This window comes from Myotis daubentonii, chromosome 1 (genome assembly GCF_963259705.1).
Source record: "Myotis daubentonii chromosome 1, mMyoDau2.1, whole genome shotgun sequence".
NCBI classification, from domain to species: Eukaryota; Metazoa; Chordata; class Mammalia; order Chiroptera; family Vespertilionidae; genus Myotis; species Myotis daubentonii.
In genome coordinates, this window is record NC_081840.1 from 108140469 (window position 1) to 108161348 (window position 20880).

Consider the following 20880-nt stretch of genomic DNA (forward strand, 5'->3'; position numbering starts at 1 on the left):
GAGTGACGGGAGAGAAACGCGAGCTACATTGTAGGGGCGTGGCCCTACTCTCACCAATGGAAATTGGGGACGTGGTCGTGAGCCTTTTTTTCATTGGCCCAGTTGCTGGGTCTTCTTGCGCCAAGGCGGAAGTCGCACGGAAACGGAACTCACAGCCTGGGGTCCTGGGAGCTGGCATCCGCCATCATGGTGAGGAAGCTTAAGTTCCACGAGCAGAAGCTGTTGAAACAGGTGGACTTCCTGAACTGGGAGGTCACTGATCACAACCTGCACGAACTGCGCGTGTTGCGGCGTTATCGGTTGCAGCGGCGCGAGGACTACACGCGCTACAATCAGTTGAGCCGATCTGTGCGCGAGCTGGCGCGGCGCCTGCGCGACCTGCCTGAGCGCGACCCGTTTCGCGTCCGCGCCTCGGCTGCGCTGCTGGACAAGCTGTATGCCCTCGGCCTGGTGCCCACGCGCAGCTCTCTCGAACTCTGCGACTTCGTCACGGCCTCGTCCTTCTGCCGCCGCCGCCTGCCCACCGTGCTCCTTAAACTGCGCATGGCACAGCACCTCCAGGCCGCCGTGGCCTTCGTGGAGCAGGGCCACGTGCGCGTGGGCCCCGACGTGGTCACCGACCCCGCCTTCCTTGTCACACGCAGCATGGAGGACTTCGTCACCTGGGTTGACTCGTCCAAGATCAAACGACACGTCCTGGAGTACAATGAGGAGCGCGATGACTTCGATCTGGAAGCCTAGCTGTCTTTCCTTCCCACCCCGTCACCAGTGCCGCATTTTATAGATGGGGAAACTGAGACCGGATGCTGGAGATTCTGTGAATGCGCTTTCCCAAGAATGTGTCAACCAATCGTCGTTTCTTAAGAACTTGGCTCCTTAGCTGCTGGCCACGCTTACAACCAAAGGGTACACCCTTGTTTTCTGAAAATTTTCTTAGCCCTTGGACTATTGATAAATGGCTGCCTTGAAACAATGGGAAGCGGTTTTGTGCTGCGCTAGGAATTGTTAGATTCTTGTACTTTTAATATTGTAGTGTGAAAGCCAGAACTTTGCGCCCACCCTCGCTTTCCCTTTATTATCTCATAGCAGGACAGTTAATTTAACTCGAATTCTTGCTCCTAGTGATTAACTTGTGTATGATCATGGAGAATTTGGTTTTAAGTTTTCATAAAATGGGGTGAGAGTTTAGTGTTTAAAGGAATGCTTTTTTAATGCCAATAAATAATTCAACTGCTTTGTAAGTACAAAATTTTGCCCGTCTGTTTTTCTCACATAGAGTCATATCTGTAGTTATTCTTTGCTCAAGAACCCAGAGAAAAGGAACAGGGTCAAGGATCAGTAGCTGCCTGTCTGAGTCCTGCAACAGGGAGGACATGTGAAGACTGCAGGGTTTTGTACAGGGCTGGGCAAATTTGTGAGTTTACCAAACCCTTCCTGGGAAGGAGTGTTTAAGCAGAGCTCTTCCCCCCCCCCCCACTTCCTGTTGATATTCCAGTCCCAGGAAATACCATATTAGAGGGCTGAAGTGTTTGCTTGCCTAAGGAAATTATCACCCTGTAGCTTGACCATTTAGCACAGTGGTTCTCAACCTTCCTAATGCCTCTACCCTTTAATACAGTTCCTCATGTTGTGGTGACCCCCCCAACCATAAAATTATTTTCGTTGCTACTTCATAACTAATTTTGCTACTGTTATGAATCGTAATGTAAATATCTGATATGCAGGATGTTGTTTAATTGTTACAAATTGAACATAATTAAAGCATAGAGATTAATCACAAAAACAATATGTAATTATATATGTGTTTTCCGATGGTCTTAGGCGACCCCTGTGAAAGGGTCGTCGCGAACCACAGGTTGAGAACTGCTGATCTAGCAGTTGGAAGTGGCCCAGGAGGTTCCTAAAACTTAGATGTTCTTAGGAGTGGGAGAGAGTTGGAAATTAGAGAAGGGAAACACCTGGTTTTACACAAGACTTTTACAAGGAGAATAATAGAATGCCAGGACCAGTGTGATGACTTTTACGTATGTCTCCTCCATTTCCCCAGGTGTGAGGCAGCATGTGTTGAAGATACAATGAAGGGAACAAGGCACTGGGGATGGCAATAGCAAATGCTTTACTACATGCCAGGCATGGTTTTAAGCACATTACATATCTTAACCATTTAACCCAATACTCCTATGAAGTAGGGAATCCAATTACTATATTCTCTACTTTTCAAGTGAAGTAACTGAGGGGTTTAAGTCCCCTAACCTAACAGTAACCAAGGGAGAGATGGGTCAAATAAGATGCCCTATATATATATATATATACGTATTTATTTACTAAAAATTGAAATAGTACATAAAAAAATTTGTTACAATTCAAATTTTTGAAAATCAGAGAATCTAGTTAATGCATCCTGCACTAATCATGCTCTAGCCAAACCACCCAATGTTTTCTTTTCTACATTCCTTCCACACAAGTTTGAATTTTCAGGCCAGCAGAGAAACAGCAGCACTAGGCAATGTTGTATGAATGTTTGAGCAAGGAGCAGGCATTGAGCTACCAAGGCTTGGCTAACACTCCTTGATGCCCTGTCTGTGCTAAACTGCCATTTGCTCTTCCCAACAACCTCTAAGGTAGGTGGTGCTATCCATACCTTTTCAGTTTGGGAGACAGAATTAGGACTAGAACTTATCCAAGGCTGGCATTCAAGTCACATTCATTCATGTGACAACAAGGGCCATGTTCCTTTCAGTTCTATCCCTTTAGAAATGGAAGGAGAGAAAATCTTACTACTCCTCAATTCTAATGGCTAGGCCAATCTCATCTCATTTAAGGGGTGTTCTCAGGGCTCACAGGCTTAGGGATCTCATGAAAGGAGAGTTTGGTGGCTCTAGTGAAAGGTGCACCGCCCGCCTCTCCCGGCGGTGCGGGGGGGGGGGGGGGGGGGGGGGGGGGGGGTCTGACCACCCGGCTCTGAGATCCCTCCGCGCCCGCCGTAGAGCCGTAGAGCCTGGCCTCCCCGGCACGGGTCCGAGTGTGTACCGGCTGCGTGGTGTACCGGCTGCGTGGTGGCCGGCTGCTGGCCGAGGGGTGGGGCCGGGCGGCGACCGACCACGGGGGAGGTCATAGGAGCGGAAGGCCTCACCGCCTGGCTCTTTACTCCCTTCCCCCGTGGTCGGCTCCCCGCTTGCCCGCGCTGGGGCCGGGGGTCCATGTGGCCCTCGGGGCCGGTCGGGCCGCCGGCCCCTATGGGGGGGGGGCATTGGCTCCCCGGCCCATGGCGGGAGCCCGGCGCGGGCTGCCACCCGCCCGCTGCCCCCCGGACCGGGCCCAGTGCAGCAGCGGCGGCAGCGGAGTGGGGCGCGTGCCCTAGCTCCGGGAGGCCGCCATGCTGCAGTGCGCCGGCCCCATGGGCCGGGCCTGCTCCGAGCGGATGCCGCTCCTCCAGAGCTGGGCCGCTCCACCGGCCGCACCCCGTTTGCTGGGCCTGTGCCGCCCAGATGCGCTGGAGTCCCGGTCTGCCCGCAGGCCAGCTGCGGGTGCTGTGCGGGAGGGCCATCCTGCCTTGTGGCGAGTTCGAGCGGTGGCAGCAGGAGCTGGGCAAGGACTGCGCCCTCCATCTTGCCTTGGGTCCTCCATTTTGGGACGGTGCCATGTGCTTCCTCACGGGAAGAAGCCGCTGCTAGCCACACCCAGGATTTCTCTGGACTAACCAATAATAATCAAGGGAAGTGCACGCCATCAGGACCCATGGCCCTGGGCAGGTAGCTCAATTGGTTAGAGCAGTGGTCAGCAAACTGGCTCGCACGGCACATGCGGCTCTTTGGCCCCTTGAGTGTGGCTCTTCCACAAAATACCAACTTCTGTGCATGGGCCACGAAGTTTCAATCGCACTGTACGTGCGTGCCCGCACGTGGTATTTTGTGGAAGAGCCACACTCAAGGGGCCAAAGAGCCGCATGTGGCTCGCAAGCCGCAGTTTGCCAACCACTGAGTTGGAGCATTGTCCCCTGATATGCCTAGGTTGCAAGTTCGATCCCTGATCAAGGCACATACAAGAATTAACCAATGAATGCATAAATAAGTGGAACAACAAATCTCTCTCTCAAATGAATCAATCAATAAATTTCTTTTGAAAATAGAAGGCAGGCCTGGCTGGCGTGGCTCAGTGTTTGAGTGCCAACTTATGAATCAGGAGTACGGTTCCATTCCTGGTTAGGACACATGCCTGTCCGGTTGTGAGCTCGATCCCCAATGTAGGATGTGCAGGAGGCAGCCAATCGATGATTCTCTCTCAACATTGATGTTTCTATCTCTCTCTCCCTATCCCTTCCTCTCTGAAATCAATAAAAATATATTTTTAAAAATTAAAAATAAAATAGAAGGCAAGCCCTAGCTGGTTTGACTCAGTGGATAGAGTGCTGGCCTGCGGACCAAAGGGTCCCGGGTTCGATTCCAGTCAAGGACACATACCTCGTTTGCAGGCTCCTCCCCAGCCTGGGCCCTGGTCTGGGTGCATGTAGGAGGCAACCAATTGATGTGGTTCTCTCACATCAATATTTATGTCTTTCCCTCTCTTTTCCACACTTTCTGAAAGTCAATGGAAAAATATCTTGGGGTGAGGATTAAAATAAATAAATAAATGTAAAAAAATAAAAATAGAAGGCAGGCTCAACCAGTGTGGCTCAGTGGTTGAGCGTCAACCTGTGAAGCTGGAGGTTACATTTGATTCCCAGTCAGGGCACATGCCCCGGTTGTGAGCTTGATCCTGAGTAGGGAGCATGCAGGAGGCAACCGATCAACGATTCTTTGTGCTTTTCAGTATTTTTCAACTTTTCTATGAAGATAGTATGTTACTATAAGAAATTAATAAAAATATATAATTTTTAAAACAACTTGCCATATGTATAAGCCTCAGCTTAATTAAAATCATACAAAATTATATTTCTGTGTGTCCCTAACTTAGGCCAGCTTCCTAGAAAGGTTAAATGCAGATAAATGAAACAAAAGTTTTATGAAACTGATGCCCTCTGTTTTTTTCTATACCTTTTATGCTTTAGAGGCCCAGTGCACGAATTCAGGGTTCCTCGGCCTGGCTGGTGATGGAGGCCTATTGAGGGGCCTGCTGGCAAGGAGGAGGGACCTCAGGAAGTTGGCCAGCCAGCCCCCAAATCAGAGCCGATGTGGGGGCCAGTTGGGTGGGGGGAGGGGCTGCATGAGGTTGGCTGTGGGAGCGAACTGACCACCAGGGGTCAGCTCCAGCGTTGAGCATCTGCCCCTTGGTGGTCAGTGCGTGTCATAGCGACCAGTTGTTCAGTTGTTAGTTCATAACAGTCGCTTAGGCTTTATATATCTTCTATCCTAATATATAAAAACCCAGGGTCCATAATGTCCAAAAGGCTCGACCGAACACCAGGCTAGGGAGCTGAGGGAGCGGGAGCTGATCAATCAGTGGCAGCGGTGACTGGGGAGCAGCTAAAAGGCAGACCTTTTGGTCCCTCCTCCCGGCCTTCAGACTCCAATCAATCAGTGGCGGAGGCGGAGCGGAACTGGGGATTGGCTCCCTTAGTAGTCCTGCAGGTGCAATCTCAAGAGGACAGGCAAGGCACCAACGGAGCAGCACTGCTGGCATGATCCCAACAGCACTGCCAGCCTCTTGGAACTTGGCCTCGGGCACTGTCCCCTCCATAGATGCTCCACAAGGTCACTCGAGCCCGCCCTGCTCCAGACGAAGTGTGATCATTGCACACGGAAGAAATGTAGTAAAAAAATAAAAACCGATGACCAAGGGCCCGCCTCCACGAGTTCACGGGAGCCTCCAAGCACTGGGCACCCTGACTATTTTAGGGGCTTCAGGTGAGCGGGGGTTGCAGAGGGGTCAGGAAACCTTCTTGGAGAGCCGTAGGTCTGATCTCGGATCCATCTGTCCAGCCGTCTGCCAACAGCCCACTTCACGGAGAATGAGAGAACAAAGGGAAGGGGCGGTTCTGCAATCCCCAGAGGGAATCCAGGGCCCCAGGTACTCTGCCCCACCTGCTGACACTGGCTATGAGGGCACTGCGGCAGCCAACCAGCCTGACCCGCCCCCCTGCCTCCCCACCTGCTGGTCGCAGATACAGGGAGCACCCCTTCTGAGGGGAGACGCCCACCAGGTATACAGAAGGCACACAGCGAGGAGTCCCCACGGGTTGTGTGTGCACCTTCATGCTGTCCCCCTCCAACCCCCCACCTCAATGCCGAAGGAAGCCTGATACAGGAACACCCACACGGAAAATAGCGTGTGATAAACATCATGTCCCCAGACGCCTGAATCCACCTCAAAAGGAAGATGCTCCAGACCCGGAGCGGGAAGATGGGGACTAAGATAGAAGGTCTGGGAAAAGCAGGGTTACCCGACCCTGGTCCCCGTCCCGCTGCGTGTGTGAAGGGCCTGCATCGCCGCCCTTGGACGGAGGCCTGTGAAGGAGTGAACTGTGGCTGTGCCTGTGCTGCACTCAGCCTCCTGCCCTCGTGGATAAGCAGGAAACATATTTACGTGCCAGAATCTAAAACCCTCTTTATCGGTAATAGAGCAAACAATGCAAGACCTACACGTGTTTCTAAACAGGACTCTGTCTGGCTGCGTGTGAACCCAGATCGAAGGCCTGCTGTCCACCAAGGAGGCTGCAAAGGCTGCTCCTCTCTTGAACAAACACAACCTGGAAAGGTTTAAAGGGAAAAGGAGATATAAATAAAACAAAATAGCAACAAGCTCTGAAGCCAGTGCCGCTGCCGTCAAATCCTCCACACGGTGGTGATGTCAGAGCCTATCTCCCTGTGCCTGGGGCTCAGACGGCCGAGCTGCTGACAGCTGCCAGGTCGCCTGGCACGGGCCTCATCTAGCCACGACCATTTTCAACCTCCCGCCAGCTCCTGGAGGCGGGTGGGCTTGCAGATGGAGGCTTCCATGTTGAAGCAACCCTGTTGGTGTAGCAGACACGTGTGGGCTTTTTGATGAGAACCCATAACATCCCTTAACGAACGTGTTTTTAACTGTTCTGAGATCACGCTCCCAGCCATGGCGACTCTCAAATAGGCCTCAGTGATTCCACTTGCCCAATGCAAAGACTGACCCGGGTTTCATGGAGACCAAACCCTTGGCCCGGAGCAGACAAGTCCTTTCAAAAGGAAGGTCACCCTGGCTGCAGGTCCTTGCTCTTCCTCACTTTGAATGTTTCTTGCCACGCCCTTCTCTACCCAGCAAAGCTCATTTGGAATTGAAAGCCAGATAAAAAGCTTCACTGATAAGAAAAAGCTAAAGGAGTTCATCACCCTGATCGGGGGCCAGCCAGTGGCCAATGGGGGCCTCCAGCCAGACCCCACCCATGCATGAATTCATGCACCAGGCCTCTACTTTATATATAAAACCTAAATATGCAAATAGACCAAACGGCGGAACAACCAAACAACCAGTCACTATAATGTGCACTGACCACCAGGGGGTGCGCGGAACATGGTGGGCATCGGCAGCAGGCAGCAGAGCGCGGAACATGGCAGGCATCAGCCACAGCAGGATGGTGGAGCAGATGAGCAAAGGCGCCAGACCAAGGTGGGGTGCTGGTCGCTGTCATTGGGGCAAGCCTCTGGTGGTTACTGAAAATTGTTTGCTCCTGTATGCTGAGGTCCCGCCCAGCACTTGCACCCACTGCTGGCGCTGGCCCCCCTCACACCCGCTGCTGGCGCCAGAGCCACCGCTCACACCTGCTGCCAGCACCCAGTGCTGGCCCCAATCTCTAGGCACCATCAGCGGGTGCCAGTGGCAGCCGCAGGTCCCAATCGCCCCTCAGGGCTTCTCCACCTCCCCCTGCTCCTGAGGGGTGATCGGGGCAGCAGCCGCTGCTCTCACCCGCTGACGGCATCAGCCCTGCTTGCACCCACTGCTGGTGCCAGCCCCAATTGCTTTGCACCGGCAGACACGTGTCCTTCCAAGAGGGGACCAGGGGCTGAGGCTGTAGGGGCCGGGCAGGGGAGTGAAGGATGGGCCGAGACCTATCCCTCTGTCCATCGCACCCTTACAGCCCACAGTTCCTTTCAAGGTGCATGAATTCATGCACTGGGCCCCTAGTCTATAATAATAAAAGCGTAATATGCTCATTAGATCGGACAGCCGAACGACCTTCTGGATGTCCTTCCGAACAAAGCTGGGGCTGTGAGGGTCGAGGCAGCTACTACAGCTGTGCGGGCCAAGCCCCTTGCACGATTTTGTGTATCGGGCCTCTAGTATAGGATAAAAGCCTAAGCGACCATTCGACTGGTCGACATGATGTGCACTGACCACCAGGGGGCAGACGCTCAACGCAAGAGCTTCCCCCCTGGTGGTCAGTGCACTCCCACAGTGAGAGCTCCACTCAGCTGACCAACAGGCGCCAGAGGCAGAGCTCATGGCTGGTCGCAGCAGCCCGGAGACCGCAGCGGAGCAGCAGCGAGCCTACTGAGTGGCAGTGGCAGCAGACACAGCAGGGCTGATATGAGCAGGAGTGGCAGGCAGGAGCAGCAGGCGGCATTGGACTACCAGTTTCGGCCTGATCCCCGCAGGCCATGCCAAGGGACCCCACCAGTGAACAAATCTGTGCACTGGGCCTCTAGTAAACCAGACAGTCTGCAACAGGCTCTTTAATTGTTCTTCTATAAACAAGGCACCATTGGCTTTTAATAACTGTTTAAGTAACAAAGAAATCTGTTACTCAGTGGATACCTGCTGTCCTATTGTGAAACCTTAGCTGAAAAACGTACCCTCAAACTTGGCAATTCCAAGCTGGCTCCAATGATTTACTGTGCAGTTAGTCTTCGTTTTCTTACTCTTCGTTTCCGCTGTGTCTGTTTGCATTCCTTGGTCCTCATGCGGGGTACCACTTTGCCAGGGCTGACCAGCAGGCCCTGAGCTATAGATGAATGATTACTCTGACACAGAATTGCTGTGAAAGAGAGGGCTAAAGGACTGCCTAGCTAAAGGAACCAGACAGCCTTGATCACCTGCCTCTTCAGGCTTTTATTGTAAAAGCAGTTTGAGATAAAGTTTATCTTTTAGATACAATCAGTGGGGTAAGTAATCTTGGGAGGACACATGTGTCTACAATGTCCTTTAAGCAAGGACACCTAAAGATTAAGCATAAAGATTCCAGTAAACACCCAAGGTACACACACTTGTTTGGAAAGGTCAAGGAATAATTAGGGGTAGCCACCTTCGGCCAAACTCCCCTAAGTAGGAATTCTGATAAACGGGGTAGGCTGCCTTCAGCCCACTCCTTTTTTCGGAATTTTTCTCCTTACAAACTTTCCAAACAAGTCACCTGTGCTCCCCCACCAAGCCAAACTGATGACAATTGCTGGGAAGCAAGATCTCAAACACTCCTGAGAATGAGATTAGACACTCTCACCTTTCCAGTTAGGAATTTATGATCAGATCACTCTGAGGTTACTTTCCCTGAATGGACTTCTCAGTGTTATTACAGATCCCTTTTTCATCCATAACTGTAAACTCAGAAGTGATATTGCTGGATCATATAGTAATTTTATGTTTAATTGTCTGAGGAACCATCATACTGTTTTCCATAGTGGCTGAATCATTTTATATTTCCACCAACAATGCCTGAGGGTTCCAATTTCTGCACATCCTCACCAATATTTGTTACTTTATGTTATCTTTAAAATATTTTTATTGATTTCAGGGAGGAAGGAAGAAGGGGAGAGAGATAGAAACATCAATGAAAAGAGAGAATCATTGATTGGCTTCCTCTTGCATGCCCCACACCAGGTATCAGCCTGCAACCCAGACATATGCCCTGAGAATCGAACAATGACCTCCTGGCTCATAGGTCAATGCTCACCCACTGAGTCACACCAACCGAGCCAATTGTAGTTCTTTATATGTCCTGGATATTAGTCCTTTGTCAGATATTTGATTTGCAAATATTATCTTCCATTCTGTAAGTTGTGTATTCACTCTTGATAATGTCCTTTGATGTACAAGAGTCTTTAATTTGATGCTCAATTTATCTATTTTAATTTTGTTGTCTGTGCTTTTTTTGTTGTTGTATCTGTCCAGGTAAGAGATATACAAGCCTGCAGAGAAATTTTCATAAGAGTTTATTTGAGCCAAACTGACCACATATGCAGGAAGCAAGATCTCAAAAGCTCCTGAGAATAACACTTCACATCTTCTTTTATGCATTTGAAATTAAGGTGGGGATGTAAGGAAGATTGGAGAAAGCAAGGCTGGGATTGGATTACAGGATAGTTAACAAGATTATGTGCTCTTGAGGGAACACACTCCTTCTTCAAAGGATATTACTTCTGTCATTTCTTTTTTTAAAATATATTTTTATTGATTTCAGAGAAGGGAGAGGGAGAGATAGAAACATCAATGATGAGAGATAATCATTGATTGGCTGTCTCCTGCATGCTCCATACTGGGGATCGAGTCTGCAACCCAGGCATGTGCCCTTGACCAGAATCGAACCCGGGACCCTTCAGTCCACAGGACGATGCTCTATCCTCTGAGCCAAACCTGCTAGGGCTACTTCTGTCATTTCAAAGGTGTGTTAACCTAAATGGGTAAGAACAAATGACAGGGCTAGTTTAAAACCTTTCATAAGGAAGTTATAGGCCTGGAGCAAGACTACCCACAATGACCTGTCCTGTTGGGAATTTGTGATCAGATCACCTGTGAGGTTACCTTCCATAGAACCCCCCCTTTTTTATCCATACCTTGGACTCAAGTGTGCCAACTTTGTATATTTTCTTTCTGTAGGATAGCAATATCCATTTTCTAGGTCAAATATTTAGCAAATTCAAATATTTGGCTCAAAAGTTGTGTGACAGGAAAGTTACCTAACCTCTCTGAGCTTTAGTTTCTTCTTGTGTTATTTGCAGATTAAGTGAAATAATGTATGTGAGGCAGTGTCTGGTCAATGTAAACATTCAATAAGTAGTATTTCTATTTGTTGTTTTTTAAATGTATTTTTATTGATTACAGAGAGGAAGCGAGAGGGAGAGACAGAGAGAAACACCATTGATTGGTTGCCTCCTGCATGGCCCCCCGACCAGGGCCAGGAGCCTACAACCCTAGGTGCCCTTGACCTGAATCTGTCCCAGAACCCTTCAGTCTGCAGGCCCATGCTCTATCCACTGGGAAAAACCGGCCAAGGCATGAATGTGCTTTCTTAAATCAGAATGGAACAATCAGTTAACAGAGCATGATTAATATTTCTTGTAACTACTGCTAGTCCCCATTATTCTATTTCTGCCCCTAACACTTTGTTCTTGATGCTTACTACTTAAGCAGGAATCAGCCTTCCTCGGCGCCCACCACGGAGTAAGAAAGGGAGCCTCCCAGCTGGAGCAAACCCGGTGTAATGAGGCCGGGCTCCAGCGTGGCTCCCTCAAGCAGGAGAGGGTGTGAAGGGAGCAGGGAGCCATTCAGGGACCGCGGAGAGGGGCGGGTTGTGGGAGCGCCCAGCGCGCTCACAGCGGGTCTGAAGCGGGACCCAGGCCTGGAGGGCCCAGAACGCCGGGACCGAGTGGGGCGCCTCCTGTGGGCGCCAGGCGCGCAGGAGCGGTGCTCGGGCGCAGCCAGACCCTCCCAGAAGGGGCCCCAGCTGACCGGAAAACACCCGCCCCGCGGAGCGGAAGGAGCGCCGCGCGGAGACCCCGCCCCCGGGAGGGCCGGAATCTCGGGATGCTGGGGCGAGTGGGCTAGGCGGTGCGGCCCCAGGGGCGGGAGGCTCTTCCGCGGCCAGTGATTGGCTGGCCCCTGCCTGTGGCGGCAGCGGTGGCGGCGCCGCGTGGCCGGGCCGGGTGAGTCCTGGGTTCGAGCCTTAGCTCTAACTGCCCCTCGGTGCCGGCTCCAATCCCGGGCCTCCGGAGGTTCTCCCCCGCACGGGCGGAGCCAGCCAGGCCCTCCTCCTGGGCGCGCTTCCGCTCCCCTAGCCCCCGCGGTCTGGCCCAGACCTTCAGGGACTAGTGGGGGGAGGAGGGTTCCCTCAAGACCTGAACGGCCCCATCCGGAGGGGAAAAGGCTGTGCGGTGCTGTGGCGGGGAGAACGGCCTCCTGGAATCGATAGAAGCTCGGTGAGAGACGGCCGCGGAGGATGAGGACGACGAGGAGGGGCGCGGGCGCGGGCGCGGGCGCGGGCGCGGGCGCGGGCGCGGGCGCGGGCGCGGGCGCGGGCGCGGGCGCGGGCGCGGGCGCGGGCGCGGGCGCGGGCGCGGGCGCGGGCGCGGGCGCGGGCCGGAGGTTTGGGAGTTAGAAGGGCGCAGACGCCGCTGGCGCAGGAAGCCAACCGTGCCGAGGTGAGAACCCTAAACCACTGCACCCATGGAGGAATGGGTTCAAAGAGCAGGAGGCAGCCAGGAACAGCGTAGAGAGCCTCCCCGGTATCCAAAGCTGCGATTACGATTTTTTGTGCTTCCCAGAAGAGCAGAAACCCACAAATTGTATTATGGAAGTGTTCAGACTTACACAAAAGTACAGAAAGTAGCTCGCCATTACGGATTCCAAGTACTCATCACCTAAGCCTCAGCCGCAAATGGCCACCCTGGTGGCATTATGTGTGTTAAGACGAGCCTCAACTCAAGTATTGCTATGTAAATCTTAAGTAAAAAAGAGTTCCTTTCCTGTACATTTTGCAAGATGAAAAAGATTTCTGGAAATTGATTGAACAACAATGTGAATGCACTAAACACTACTGAATTGTGCACTTAAAGTGGTTAAGATGATAACTTTGAGTTTTTAATCACAATTTTTGAAAGTTCCTTTCAAATTAAAAAATCTAATGCTGTAAATTAAGAAAAGAAAATCTGCCCTCAAGTGTGCAATGGAAAGTAACTCATTGCCTAGTAGAGGCCCATAAGGTCTATTTTTAACTCTAGAGGCTCTGGAATGAACTTGCTGGCTTTGGTGCTCAGAGCAGTGGGAACTACGCTGAGGTGAACCTGACGCACTGTGGTGCCCACTGTCCAGCTGTCTCTCAGATGTTTCCCTTTTCTTCTGAGGCACACCTTTAACCTTTGGGTAAGCTCCATACCTTTATTCACAGAAGAGTGACGTGTGAATTCACCTCCTCTTCTCCACTTTAATTCTTTAGGACTTACCTGGGTAGTCTGTCTCCAGTATGACATCTCCTCTCTGTTCTCCCAAAGGTACCACATGTCAGTCCTTCACATTTCTAAAGCACATGCTATTAGCTGGTAGACAACCTTCCACATTCTAGCTTTTTTTTTTTTTTTTTTTTTTTTTTTTGCTTTTTTTAGCTATCATTTTTTAACTGAGTCTGAAGTAGGTAGTTCTGAAAACTTCCTTTGGCCCACTCCAAACAAAACAAACTATAAAATGAGAAAATAACTGCTAGATTTGGGTTTTTGGCTTATCTTGTCTTCCTGCAGGGGACCCAGAACCAGTATTTTTTCTGGAGCTAAATTTTCTTAATGTGGGTTGGCATTTATTAGAGAATTAAACAACCAATTGGATAAACTGCATCAGAAAGTTTTATTAGTTAATGAGTAATGACTATTTAGAGCTGTTCAGGAAAAAGTTAGGTACTTGATCACATCACTGGTTATGTGTGGTAAGAAGGAATTAATGATAGGACACCTGGTAATGGGTAGCAAAGAGCAAAAGTTAGATTGAATCACAAGGTGAAATTGCTTAGTGGCTAATGTTTAAGGTTATATCTATCAGAAGGATCATTATTAAAAATCTGCAGGAAATACGGTAATTGCTCATCTGTAACTCTTTTACCCTTTAACTTTCATTTTTCCCAGGAAACCATTATGATTTTGGATTAAGGTTTTTTTTAGCAATGTAGATACCATGTTATAACTGCCTGTATACAGGAGGTAATATAAAATGAATGAACCATCTTCTTATATTTTCCTTTGTAGGGAAAATGGAAGAACTGAGTCAAGCCCTGGCTAGTAGCTTTTCTGTGTCTCAAGATCTGAATAGCACAGCTGCCCCACACCCTCGCCTGTCCCAGTACAAGTCCAAGTACAGTTCCCTGGAGCAGAGTGAGCGGCGTCAGCAGTTATTGGAACGGCAGAAATTGTAAGGGATGCTTTGACTCCCTGGCTTTTTTCTCCAGGCTGGGCATTATGAACAGTTCAGAAAGCTCTAGGCTTGCTTCTACAGAACCCTCTTCAAAGTAGACCCTTTGTAGGTTGCTCATCTTATCCACAAGGTTGGGAGGAATAAATCCTGGCAGAGGTAGATGTCTTTTACACCCAGAGCTTAGAAAAAAGATGAGGAAGTTTAAAAGTAAAACTTCAGTTATTTGGTTAATTTTTTTTTCCTGGCAGCAGTACTGAGCTTTGTAATTTATGGACTTGAGAAAGTCATGCCCAGACTTCCACTCCCCACATTCCCTGTGTAGCTTCTCCCACATTCTGAATCCTGGCCTTGGTGTGGTCTTCCTGTCTGTCTGCAGCCCAGATGTTTCTGTAGAGACCTTGGGAGCTCCAAACAAATAATTCCACAGGGAACTTGAGGAAATGTCTTCCATACATGTAATTCTCAGTGCCAAGATGAGCATACAGGAAAAGAGAGCAGGATAGGAATGTTTGAGGCTATGCTTCTCAGAAGGCAAGGTCTGTCCTTTTATTCTCAGTGCAACATGGTCTCTTCTGGGTAATCAGTTAAGGAACTGAAAATCAAGAGGAGCTGTTAACAGCTGCACAGTTTCTATACCATCTGCATTTTGCCCAGTGTTGCATCACTGCATGTATTTAGCAGAAATGGTTCCCTGTGGCCCCTGGGTTGCTTGCAGATTACCTTCTCAGATCACCCCATGCCCCCTCTTAAACAAAAAAAACCCCACTATAATTTATATATTTCAAATTTTGAACTAAGAATACATGTAATGGATATATTACCTGTTGCAAAATAATTGGTGAAGAGTCTTCCTCCTAATTTTTTCCCCTTAGCTATTCAGTTTATCTCATATTATTAGTTTCTTAGGTATCCTTTCAAAGATATTCTCTGCAAAATGAGCAAGTGTGATGACCTTTTTTTTTTAATCCTGACCTGAGGATATGTTTTTTTTTATTGATTTTAGAGAGAGAGGGGAAAGGAGAGAGAAAGAGAGGGAAACATCCATGTAAGGAGAAACATCGACTGGTATAGTCCCTGACTGGAAATGGAATCCATACCCTTTTGGTGACTAGAGCTACCTGGCCTGCAACCTTTTTTTTTTTAAGTATACTGTTCTGAACATTTAGCTAACAATGTTTTTTTGCAGAAATTCTATATCGTTAAGTTCCAGGTATTCTATTGAATGGACAGTTCATGATATAATAATCAAAGCAGTCTCCTACTGACGGGCATATGGACAATTGCCTCTCTCTCTCTCTCTTTTTTTTTAAAAATATATTTTTATTGATTTCAGAGAGGAAGAGAGGGGGAGAGATAGAAACATCAATGATGAGAGAATCATTGATCGGCTGCCTCCTGCAGGCCCCCTACTGGGGACTGAGCCCACAACCCAGGCATGTGCCCCTGACCAGAATCGAACCTGGGACCCCTCAGTCCACAGGCCGGCGCTCTATCCACTGAGCCAAACCAGCCAGGGCTTTCCTCTCTTTTTTTAATATATTTTTTATTATTGATAGTATTACAGATATCTCCCTCCTCTCTTTAAAAAATATATATATTGATTTCAGAGAGGAAGGGAGAGAAAGAGAAACATCAATGAGAATCATTGATTGGCTGTCTCCTGCATGCCCCCTACTGAGGATCGAGCCTGCAACCCTGACCAAGAATTGAACCGTGACCCTGGTTCATAGGTCAATGCTCAACCACTGAACAACACGGGCTGGGCAGGTTTTTTGTTTTTGTTTTTTTAGTTTCCTTCTCTTGTGCTTAAAACAATGCTTGGGAAATAACCACAGAAATGCATCCTTTTGTACATGTACAAGCACTCCAGCTCTTATCTACATACTAGAGGCCCGGTGCATGGATTCGTGCACATTGAAAGGAAATTAATTAGAAGAAATATTTTAATATTGCTATTCACCCTTTCTCTATAATAGAAGTGTCAACCAAATTCACAATCGACAATGACAGATTAGTGCCAGCAAGAGCTTTTATATGTATTGCGCATGCACAAGTCAGCTTAGCCTTTTATATATATAGAATAAACATGCTTAATTAGACCTCCTTTCTGATGTAGCTAAACTTTTTCCAGCCTACTGAGGCACCCCAACTTCTCTTTCAGGTAATTGTCAGCAACACAGCAGTAAATATTAACACAAAGCAGATTATTATTGTAGCTCATGCAGGGAGAACAAAGGGTAAAATATTTAACTGCAGCAGTGTTTGACTGTATTCTGCACAGTGAGAAAACCTGAAGTCATTTTCATGTTCCACCATTTCTTCTTTTCAGTCAGGTCAAGTTTCTAAACTTTCTAAATCCCCGTTTTCTGACTAATGAAAAGAAAATAGGATTCCACCGAGTCTCCTATCTACCTACTCTAGGACTTCTGTGAGGATCAAATGAGATGAGGCACGGGAAAACACTTCACAGACATTTGGTTAAAGTGTGAAATGTTTGCAGCTGGCTATAAAACAAGTCGTGTTCCTGGGCTGAAGAAACTCCAAGGAGGCTAGCTGTCTCTAGGGAGAGGAAGCCGGGCGTTGCTACGTGATGTCATTACCCGGCACCCACAGCGACCATTTCTGGTCCGGTCCGGGCTGGGCTGTGGGCCGCATTTGGCGCCATGGGGTCTCAGCAGTGTTGGCTGCAATTTGATGGGCTGTCACTCTAGGGTGGTGGCGGGGCCTGTGTCCCACTTGTGGGTAGCCAAGTGTTGCTTTGTGGGCACTAGGTCCGCAGTGCCGTTTCTTTTTAAATGGCCAGTCCAAGTCATGGCAGCTCCTGTGTTGAGGTAGATATAAAAGGCTAAGTGATTGTCTGACTGGTAGCTATGATGCGCACTGACCACCAGGGGGCAGGAGCTGCTGAACTGCGGTGTCTTATTCTCTGGTGACGCACTCCAGAACCAGAGAGGAGGAAGCCCAATTCCGGGGTGCATCACCTGAGAACTGCCCTCTCGCACTCCAGGACCCCTAGGGGGATGTTGGAGAGCTGGTTTGGGCCGATCCCCACAGACCAGGCCGAGGGACCCCACCTGTTGGAGGGACCCCGCTCACTCTGCAGACACCCTGCGAGCCATGGTGCCACCCCAGGTGTGTCCGGCCTATCTCGCCTAGTCCCGCCCTGCCAGCCACCTTCTAATTAATTTCCCTTCAATGTGCATGAATCTGTGTACCAGGGTACTACTCTTGAAATAAAAGACCATTGTGCTTGCATATGCCCTCTCTCATGTGCACCTTTATGTGCATGAACACGTGTGTTTGAAAAAAAAACCCAGCTGAGTTGGTCTCACTGCCTCAGTGCTTGATCTCTTAGTTGATTCTTATACCAAGGATCAAACCTGCAACCTTGGTGTATCAGGATGACATTCTAACCAAGTGAGCTATTGGGCCAGGGCTACTTTACAAATCACTTTAGAACAGGTAGGTTATAAAGATTACTGTTCTTCCTTCTCATTTCCCAAACTTTGTACAATATGTAATTTTTTTAAAAAAAGAAGAACATAATACCTGGCCGGCGTGGCTCGGTGGCTGAGCATCAACCTATGAACCAGGAGGTCATGGTTCGATTCCCATCAGGGCACATGCCTGAGTTGCAGGCTCATCACCAGTGTGGGGCATGTAGGAGGCAGCCAACCAATGATTCCCATCATTGATGTTTCTCTCTCCCCTTTCCTCTCTGAAATCAATAAAAATATATTTTTTTTAAAAAAGAGGAAGATAACGATAGAGGGAAATGAGTAAGTTATTAAATTGTAAACTAAATGATTGTTTTTGAAAATTAGACAGGAGCTAGAGAAAGGCCTAGCTGCTCCTCATAAAACTGTTTAAAGCAGAAAGCCCTAGAAGCTGTCGTTTTAAAATTTTCACTTCTGCTTATGCCTTTTCTTTCTCTAGCAAGCGGCTGGATTATGTGAATCATGCCAGAAGACTGGCTGAAGATGACTGGACAGGGATGGAGAGTGCGGAAGAAGATAAGAAATATGATGAAGAAATGGACATTGACACTGGCAAGAAGTTACCAAAACGCTATGCTAATCAAGTAAGTATTCCAGAGATTAGGCCCAGCTAGTCCCACTCCCTTTACTATGCATTCAGCCCCCACTGAAATAAATGTTGCCATAAAGAGAGGAGGAGGCAGGAAAAAGGAATGGAAACTGCAATGAAAATGCTGATGTTCAGGAAGTTTACAGATACAGAGAAGAGATGAAGAGTGCCCTGTGCCGACCAGGGCTCACTGATGGGTACTGTGAATAGTGAGTTTGGAAACCCTTACCCCTGGCTCACTACTGATATACTAATGGACTCCAGGCACTTGTCACTTCTTTAATAGTCATTGCATAGCTGTTCTGGATCGGACCTGCCCAGCCCAGCACTGCCCCACCACACCTCCCAGATTGGTAATCTTTCCCAAGCAGAGGACTAAGATGACAGTGTTGGATCTTCACATTCAGGTGGTAGGAAATGGGAAGTGTAGCTGCCCTTGAATATAAGGAGCCTGCATAGCCACCCAGGCCACCCAGTTGGGCCATGTGGGGCTGAGACCATGAAATAACGGATCACTATACAAACTTAGCTAATTGCCCTGTTGGTGCCAGAGAGGAAACCAATGTGGCTTGTGGAACCATATGGGGAAGCAGGCATGGAGACTGTCCAGTGCTCTAGGCAGTCCAGGTATTCCAGAAGGCAGGATATGGGTCCTAGAGTGGGTCCTACCCTGCTATTGTATCCTTCTTTCCATAGTCTATGTGTCTTGTCACCTCAGAAACTTCTCCCATCTTTAGAATATGGTTCCTGGGTTCACATACTCCCATCTTTCTTCTCTGCCTCAAATACAACCCAGATAACATCCTCTATGACAGTTCTGTTCAGTAAGGCCCTTTGTTATGCTAGGCAATGCTGTGGGAAGGTAGACCTGGGTCAGAAATAACCCTTATACTCCTGGAATAACTAGAATATGTTTTTTTGCTGTAAGAAAGTGAGATTAAGTTCTAACAGGCAAGGAGGCAGGGTTGTGAAATTGAGAAAAAGTTATTAAACAAGGAGCCAGCTTTGAAACATAGATAGGACATTGATAGGCAGAGGTGCAGGGCATTCCAGGTAGCAGGAACAGGCTAAGCAAGAGCCCAGAGGTGGGAGAGGGGTATATGGTGTGTTCAGGAGTGATGAGAATGGGGCAGCATAGGGTGAGAGGAAGGAATATGGTAGAAATATGTGCAGGGGTATTGATTGTGTTTTAGATTGTGGGAACCACTGAAAATTTTTGAGCCAGAGACAAAGTTGGGACTTCATGTGAAGACACCCTCATAAATGTGTCGAAGGGTCTGGAAGAGAAAGACTAGGGTAGGGAGCTTAGGTTTGCTAAAACAGTCTGATGATAGGCAATGAAGATGGGAAGGAAATAAGGTCATGAGTATGAGAAATGTCAAAATGTTGCCAGGAAGAATGGACAGAATTTAGCAGTAGACTGGCTAGAAGAGGCACTATGAGAAGTGATTAAGGGTTTAAATTCTGAGGTCACATAGATCTGACCTCAAAGCCAGGCTCTTTGTTGACCTTGAGCAAGTTACTTAACCACTCTAAGTCTCTCAGGTTTCTTATCTGTAAAATGGGGGATAGTAATAGTATCTATCTCATAGAATTGTTAGGTGGATTAAATGAGGTAGTGTACCTTAAATACCTAGCCCAGAGCCTATAATAAATGCCCCATGAGTATTAGCTGCTACAACTGTTTTGTTTTGTGGTTTTTTTTAAAAATATATTTTATTGATTTTTTACAGAGAGGACAGGAGAGGGATAGAGAGTTAGAAACATCGATGAGAGAGAAACATCGATCAGCTGCCTCCTGCACACCCCCTACTGGGGATGTGCCCACAACCAAGGTACATGCCCTTGACTGGAATTGAACCTGGGACCCTTCAGTCCGCAGGCTGACGCTCTATCCACTGAGCCAAACCGGTTAGGGCTACAACTGTTTTTTAAATAGCTACATCTATATAATAAAAGCCTAAGAGACCAGTAAGGCGGAACGACCAGAACAACCAATCACTATGATGCACACTGACCACCAGGGGGCAGACGCTTAATGCAGGAGCTGCCCCCTGGTGGTCAGTGCGCTCCCACAGGGGGAGCACTGCTCAGCCAGAAGCCGGGTTCACAGCTGGCGAGCGCAGCGGCAGTGACGGGAGCCTCTCCCACCTCCATGACAGCACTAAGGAGCAGCGAGCCAAGCGGTAAGGAGCAGCGGGCATAAGGAGCAGCGGGCAGTAAGGAGTTAGGGGTCCTGCAAGAGTGCGCAGGCCGGGCTGAGGGGACATGCCCTCCCCCACCCCCCGTGCACGAAGTTCATGCACCAGGCCTCTAGTTGAGATATAATTCACCTACCATATAATTCACACATGTATAGTGTACAATTCAGTGTTTATTAGTGTATTCATAGGGATGTTCAACCATCACCATTCCAGACCATTTTCATCATCCCCAAAGAAACCTCATCCCCATTAGCAGTCCATCTCCATTCCTCCTTTTCCCCAGCCCTAGCAATCACCTATATCTCCTTTCTGTTTCTATGGATATGCCTATTCTGGACATTTCATATAATTGGAATCATACAAGATGTGTCCTTTTGTGTGTCAGTTGTTTCACTCAGCATGATGTTTTCAAAGTTCATCTGTGTTGTAGCATGTGTTCATTTTTGTGAACACATTTTCTTTATCCATTCATCAGTTGGTGGCCATTTAAGTTATTTCCACTTTTTGGCTATCATGA

General features: G+C 48.6%; 2 protein-coding genes across 7 annotated transcripts in view; both read left to right on the plus strand.

Annotated features, from left to right (window-relative positions):
* Positions 1–131: 131 nt before the first annotated feature.
* Positions 132–1249, plus strand: IMP3 (IMP U3 small nucleolar ribonucleoprotein 3). The gene has a single exon (XM_059656542.1). It carries the CDS (start codon positions 187–189, stop codon positions 739–741), a length of 555 nt encoding a protein of 184 aa, XP_059512525.1. The 5' UTR covers positions 132–186; the 3' UTR covers positions 742–1249.
* Positions 1250–11689: 10440 nt separating this feature from the next.
* Positions 11690–20880, plus strand: part of SNUPN (snurportin 1) — a 49126-nt gene continuing 39935 nt past the window's right edge. For 3 of the 6 annotated variants that reach the window (XM_059656264.1, XM_059656287.1, XM_059656296.1), the window contains exons 1-3: positions 11854–12095; positions 13908–14070; positions 18010–18154. In XM_059656264.1, coding sequence (XP_059512247.1) covers positions 13913–14070; positions 18010–18154 — 303 coding nt within the window. In that variant the 5' untranslated portion in view covers positions 11854–12095; positions 13908–13912. Of the gene's footprint in view, positions 11823–11853; positions 12096–12898; positions 13039–13907; positions 14071–18009; positions 18155–20880 lie in introns of those variants that run through there. The other 3 variants (XM_059656270.1, XM_059656278.1, XM_059656302.1) reach the window with 3 other exon arrangements.